This window comes from Acanthisitta chloris, unplaced genomic scaffold (genome assembly GCF_000695815.1).
Source record: "Acanthisitta chloris isolate BGI_N310 unplaced genomic scaffold, ASM69581v1 scaffold2020, whole genome shotgun sequence".
Lineage (NCBI taxonomy): Eukaryota > Metazoa > Chordata > Aves > Passeriformes > Acanthisittidae > Acanthisitta > Acanthisitta chloris.
Window position 1 is genome coordinate 21,632 of NW_008653157.1, and position 6,784 is coordinate 28,415.

The following is a 6,784-nucleotide window of genomic DNA, read 5'->3' on the forward strand; positions in this document are numbered from 1 at the left end:
AAACACTCCAGCAGGTCCTTGTTTTGCTCACAATCCTTTGTTTCTATAGGGTTCCTGATGTGCTTAGCCAAGGAATGCACTTACAGGCTTTGTGCAAATGAAATTTGATGTCCATTGATCCTTCAGTTCAGTGCCTTGTTCATACAGAGCCACAGAATCAATTAGGGTGGAAAAGAGCTCTGAGACCATCCAGTCCAACCTGTGACCCATCACCACTTGTCAGCTAGAGCAGAGCTCTGGGTGCCACGTCCAGTTGTTCCTTGGACACCTCCAGGGATGGTGACTCCACCACCTCCCTGGGCAGCACATTCCAGTGCCTGACAGCCCTTTCCATGAGGAAACTCCTCCTGGTGTCCAACCTGAACCTCCCCTAGCACAGCTTGAGGCTGTTTTGTGTCATCCTGTCCCTGGGAGCAGAGCCTGACCCCACCTGCTGCATCTCCTGGCAGGAGCTGGAGAGAGCAGAAGGTTCCTTTTCTCCAGGCTGAGCCCTCACAGCTCCCTCAGCTGCTCCTCAGAGGATTTCCTCTCCATCCCTTCACCACTAGCCTCACTGGCATCAGCAGGACTTTCTTGCCTAAGGAATATCTGGAAGGAACCAGGGAATGCCCTTGAGCTCCTGACCGTATCAGACCTATGCACAGAACAATTTCCTCTAAGTTCTGTGATTGCTTCTCTAAACTGACTTGTGCTGAGAATGAGTGCATCAAAATCTTGGCCTGAGCTCCAGTGCAAACCTGATTTTCAATTTTTATGGTGCTCAAGAGTTCTTAGAACAGGAGAATGTTTCCCAGTTTCCCAGGGCTGACACTGCCTGTGCAGCAGGAGCCTGATCCCAGAGCCTGATCAGAGCCTGGTCTCAGAGCCTCAGCTCAGTAGTGTGTTTTCTCCCTACAGATGTCTCACCTGCTCCGGGTGCTGCTGCCACTGCTCTCCCTTGCTGCCCTCCTGGAAGCACAGTGGAAACTGAGGGAAAATGGTAAGCAGTGAGCTGCAGGGCAGGGGGCTCAGAGCTGTGGCCACACACAGTTTGCTAACTGCTCTCTCTCAGTGCCTCAGGCCAAGGCTCTTCCTCTGTGTTTGCTGGGGAATAACTAACCAACCACTTGCAGCTACAGTCAGAAGTCCTGAAATGTCCAATGGCATATTTGCAATCTGTGCATCAGTAAATCTGCCATTGCCTATTCCTTCTCCTGCTCCAGGAGTGTCAATCCTACAGCCTGGGAGCAGGAACAGCCTCTTGTGCCTTAGGTAACAGCCCCAAACCAACCGAGTGGAGAAGTCATTGTAAAAACATAAATATTTCTGAGCAAAGCCTAAAGCTAGAAATAGTTTATCAACTTTTCTGGTAAATAGGCTAAATGTAAATATATATGTAAAATACAGGGACAAAGAGAGACAATTTCTTTGAATAATTTGGGCTAAACTCAGATAACCAGATTTGCTGTTCCCTTCACCCAGTGCAGCCCCATGGCCCACACTGCCTCCTGTGGCACTGCCCCACGAGGCCCCTAACAACAGGAGAAAACATCCTCAGCCTGAGCGTTCTCTCTGCCCATTACTTTCCCCCACATCTTTACATTAAGGGAATGACTTCTCCCCTGTGTTCCCTGGGCAGTCCCACAGTGCTGCACACTGCCAACCTGTTTGTCAGCACTGAGAGGAGCTTTGTGTTTGGAGTCTGTGAGTTCCACCTTGCCTGTGCTTCACTGGTGTCCTCGAGCTGAATGTTTCTTGCCAGCTTAGAGTCAGTGTCTGACAGGTTATTTCTTAGTGTTGCTTTGTGGCAAAGCTTTAAAGCTCTCCTGGTGGGGAAATGCTCTGGTGAGAAGGTCCTGGAGCTCACTGGAACTCACTCAGAGCTCCTGGAGGGCAGAGCTGCAGCAAAGGGCTCAGCCCAACCTGCCATGGTGAGTGTGAGGAGCTGCTAACTTCCTTCTCTGCCATGTGCAGTGTATGTCATAGAATCTGAGTGGAATGCTGAGACACCAGGCACAAGAGTGGAGCTCACCTGCAACACCTCTAATGAAGCAGTATACTGGAGGAAGGACTCAGAGTGGAAAGGCCAAGGGAAGACTCTGATTGCTGAAGTGAAGGAGTTCCCAGATGCTGGCAACTACACCTGCCGGGCAGAGAACACCCACGAGATCCTCAGCTACAGCTTCTTACTCATAGCTAAAATTGACTCCAATGGGCAGATGATCAGGTCAATCCTGAAAAGCTTTAAAGGTAGGTAAAGATGATGTTGCTTGCTCAGCCTCGTGCTCTGCAGGCCTGGGCAGCTCCCTGGAAACACAGGAGAGACACCCACCTCAGACTGGGCTCTCCTCAATGCTTCCCTGGCGGTGACAGGCAAACAACTCCTGCAGCTCTGTGTGCTGCAGCTGATGACCAGCACAGGGATCAGTTGCCATGGGGCTAACTTAGGACTCACTAGACCTGTAGGAATGATTGGGTGCAGGATAACACTGATACCACACCACACCAAGGAAAGGTTTCTTTCTTCTGTTCTCAGAACAGCAGCAGCTTCCCAAAGAGCTGCAACTGACAGGGAGTAGGTTTAGATTGGATATTTGGAAGGAATTCCTCCCTGTGAGGTGCTGAGGCACTGGCACAGGTTGCCCAGAGCAGCTGTGGCTGCTCATCCCTGGGAGTGTTCCAGGCCAGGTTGGATGGGGCTTGGAGCAGCCTGGGCTGGTGGGAGGTGTCCCTGCCCAGGGCAGGGGTGGAATAGATGAGCTTTAAGGTCCTTCCAACCCAACCATTCTGTGATTCTCCCCTGGCTGCACTCCCAAGCAGAGGTAACAAACACAGAGGTTTGATAACTGAATAGCTGTGAGATTTCTTTGTGAAGGGAACAATGGGTTTGTGTGGATGAATCTCCTGCTGACAGCTGTCACCCCCAGCCTGGCTGTGCTCTGGCTGCTGTCAGTAGGCACAGGGATGAGGTGGTGCCACGAGGAACAGCCTTTGGCCACCAGCTGTGGCTGTGTGGCTGTGCAGCTCCCGTGGCCGCTCACACCAGGCTGTGGCTGCTGTACCCACCTGCCAAAGCAGGTAGAGCCCACTGGATTACTGACTTCTCGGGCAAAAAGGATAAATAAATCATGTTTTCTTTCTTCTTCCATGCAGAGCCAAACTGGACATTTCTGAAATGTGAGGCCAAGAACTACTCTGGAATTTTCATGTGTTCATGGATGACAGAAAATGAGAGTCCAAATGTGAAGTTCACCATCAGAAGCCTAGAAGGGTAAGAGTTTGTACTTTCCTTAACAATCTCATAGCAAGGCCAGGGCAGCTCTTTGAGATACTCTGAGCAGGGAATCCTGCGTTTTTGGCTGTTGAGGACATGTAGAAGGTGAGAATTGCTTCTTCCAGAGTAGGAGCATATGCAAGATGCTTTGAGCCATCACTGGGCCTAACTTGACTAGTGAGGGCATACAAGTTGCTCAGAAATTAATAAAGCCTTGGAAATGGAACGACCTCACTGGGCTGTTAGAGGCACAAAGTGACCTGAGTAGTAGCAAAACAGTTCATGGAGGAGAGAGAGGAAGTGCAGCCAAAAGCAGAAACTGCCAGAGCTGTGAGTGCCTGTGCTGCAGACGTGGAGAGTGAGGGAGCAGGAGGCTGTACCCTCTGCAGAAGCCACATGGCCACGGACAAGTCTCTGTTGAGGAACACTGCAGAAACCTCCTGGGGAAATGTGTGACGGGAACCTCGTGGGGATTTCTGCCTCCCACTGCTCCTGGGGCTTTCTCCAAAACATGGAGAGCCTCAGCAAAGGTCACTTCAGCCTGTTAAAAAGAAACAACTGCAAAATGTTTGATTTTGCTGGATGCAAGAATAGAACCAGGTTCAGGTAGTACTTCTTGGGTGGCTTTTGCTATTTTTTGCTCCATGGATCCTTCTTACCCGTCCGTTTCTTCAGCAAGGTCTGAGAGGGTGAGGTAACAAAGACAGTGGAGCTTGCCAAGGGCTGGTGGTAACAAGAAATGAGATATCCTCTTTAGGCTCAAGCACTGCTGGCTCTGCCAAGCAGGAGTGGAACTGGCTGTGGTTTTACACTGGTGCACTGAAACTGTGACAACTCCCACTGAACTGCAGCAGGTGATGTGCAGCCACCACACGACACAGGCAGCATCAAAACGTTTCCTCAGGGTGTTGTGTGGCAGCACTCAGAACAAACCATCACTCCCAGCCCTCTCTGCTGTGCTCAGCCCCCAGGGACAGGTGAGCTGTGGCAGCCCCGTGGCCCAGCCCGACGGTGCCATCACCAGGTACACAGCCCAGTGCCGCCGGGACAACCACTGCCCCTTTGCTGAGGAGCACCAGCCCATCGAGATGTTCCTGGAGGTCACTGACGAGGTGGAATACGAGAACTACACCAGCAGCTTCTTCATCAGGGATATCAGTGAGTAGACCAGGGCTCAGGAATAATCTCAGCTCTGCTCTTGCTGCTGACAGTGGAACTGGCAGTAGCTGCTCTGACCAGCCCTGGGAATCCCTGTCCTGTGCTACTGTAACTGTGCACCAAGCCCCACTTACAGGAACAGGGGAAACATGCCATGGCAGCAGTCTGGAGGGGGATGAGGAAGTGAAGAAGTAATATCTTCCTGGCTTGTGACCCCCAACCCTCTCACGCCCACATCTCCCACAAGTTCCTGTAGTACTCTACTCCACGGCCACGTGTTGGGAGGGACATGTAGGAGAAGTCAGAGGGTGCTCTGTAACCAGCAGGATCTGCTCCAAGGGCTGGTTCAGGCCAGAGATGCTTCCCTTGACCCACCCCTACAGAAGGGCACCAGGGCAGGGTAGTGGAAGTGGAGAGGAGCCCAGAGGACTCAGCTGTGGCCATGATGCCACAGGGCACAGGGAGGTGTAACAGCACTTGGAAGAAACAGAAGTTTTGCTAAATGCCCTAGTGGTCAGCAGGGGTTGAAGATATTCCTCTGTGTCCCACAGAGCCCTCTGCAGCCCTCCAGGCTGAAAAAGAAGGATCTTCCCCAGAGAGATTCTGGGAGCGTGCTTGATTTTCTGCAAGAAGCAGTTAGGGAGTTCTTACACAGCATGTCTACTCCTCTCTTAATCCCACGGAGGCTCCCAAAGCTCATTCCTGTACAACCACCACCACCTGACATTGTGTTGCTACAGTGAGTTCATTCCCTCTGTGTTTTCTCTTGCAGTTAAGCCTGACCCACCCCAGTGTCAGTACGTGGCCTCGACCGGAACAGTGACCTGGACATACCCCAAAACATGGAGCACCCCAAAGTCCTACTTCCCTCTGACTTTCAAGGTCAAAGTCGAAAACACCAAGAGACGCAAGCCTCAGGTAGGAATGCAACATTGAAACACAATTTCTTGCTTGAACGGGGAGTGTAAATAGCATTAGCTTTGTGTGCAAGAATCATGAACCAAAAGGTGCTGAGACCCAAACGTGGCAAGTTCTGTCCTGGCAGAAAAACCTTCCTGGTGCTGTGAGCAGTGAGATCCCTGGTGTAACTGGGGAGAGAAGCCCATGCCCACATTGCACAGCTGTGCTGGCATGAGACAAGTGTTTACTAAACCGTTGGTTGGCTATGTGGGTCCTAGTGAGGGAAAATCCCAGTGTCCCAATCAAGCAGCCTGGGATCTGGATTTCCTCCTCTGCTGTTGGTACCTGGGCAGCTCTGACTTTGTCGGTGAATTGGCCAGGGAGGAATCCCTGACCCACGTGGAAGTGTTTCTGTGTGGATTGTGCTCTTTGCCACTGTGTTTCCAGTTAGTTATCTGCGGGCTGGCTGGCGCTGGCGGAGGTTTCCCGGGAATCCTCCAGCCTGTGCCGGCAGATGGGGCCATTCCCCCAGTGCTGAGCCCCGCGCTCGCACAGCTTCCCCGGAGGATCCCTCGGCTCTGAGGGCGCCTCTGCAATCAGCCGCAAGTCCTCAGTGGGAATTTCAGCGATACTGAAAAGGAGCAACTTCTGTTTTTAGTGTTGCTACTCCGGGAGCAGAAGGAAATGGAGCAAACCCAGATAACCAAATGACCCTGTGTTTCAGTGCCTGATTCAGTCTGGGGGTTGGATCACCTTAGAACACCAACCCCAGTGGGACATGAGCTTTGCAGTTGGTCTCTGCTGAGGCTCAGGCTCTCACAGGCCCTCAGGGCTCTGCTACCAGTGGGTGAAGTTGGTGCCTCTGGCACACCAGAGTTCCACGTGGATCCATTCTGGCACTGCACTGAATGTTCCTCCTGAGCTTTACACCCACTGAAGGAGCTGTGCCCTGTTCACAGGTCATTGAGGTCGATGAGGAGTCTGTCCAGCTGTCAAACACTGGGCCCAGGGACAGGATCTCCGTGCAGGCCAGAGATCGCTATTACCACTCCTCCTGGAGCGACTGGTCCTCACTCTGCAGGTAAGGCCCAAGGAACCTCCTGCTGGAGAAAACAGAACTGAGGAAACAGAGTCCTTTGAATCAGAGAGGAGCAATGGATGTAGGGTCACGGGTTGTAGTATAGAATCACAGAGTCACAGACTGGTTGAGGTTGGAAGAATCTCAAGCTCACCCAGTCCCACCTCTGCCGTGGGCAGGGACACCTTCCCCCAGCCCAGGGTGCTCCAAGCCCCATCCAGTCTGACCTTCCCCAACTAGGCAACTAGAAAACACTCTTTAGGAAATCCAGAGTTTGGCCATTGCTGGTGTAAGTCCTGCTGATTTCTAGCCCTTCTGCTCACTGGCAGCTTATGAACCGATGCTGAACATCCAAATCCAGCAGAGAATCCACTCACAGCCAAACTGACCAGGAA

General features: G+C 52.1%; 1 protein-coding gene across 1 annotated transcript; it reads left to right on the top strand.

The window, feature by feature from the left end:
• The first annotated feature begins 897 nt into the window (after positions 1 to 897).
• IL12B (interleukin 12B) lies at positions 898 to 6,396 on the top strand. Its single transcript, XM_009079566.1, has 6 exons — positions 898 to 979; positions 1,954 to 2,229; positions 3,133 to 3,250; positions 4,218 to 4,411; positions 5,184 to 5,329; positions 6,271 to 6,396. Exons 1-6 carry the CDS (start codon positions 898 to 900, stop codon positions 6,394 to 6,396), a joined length of 942 nt encoding a protein of 313 aa, XP_009077814.1.
• Positions 6,397 to 6,784: the final 388 nt, after the last annotated feature.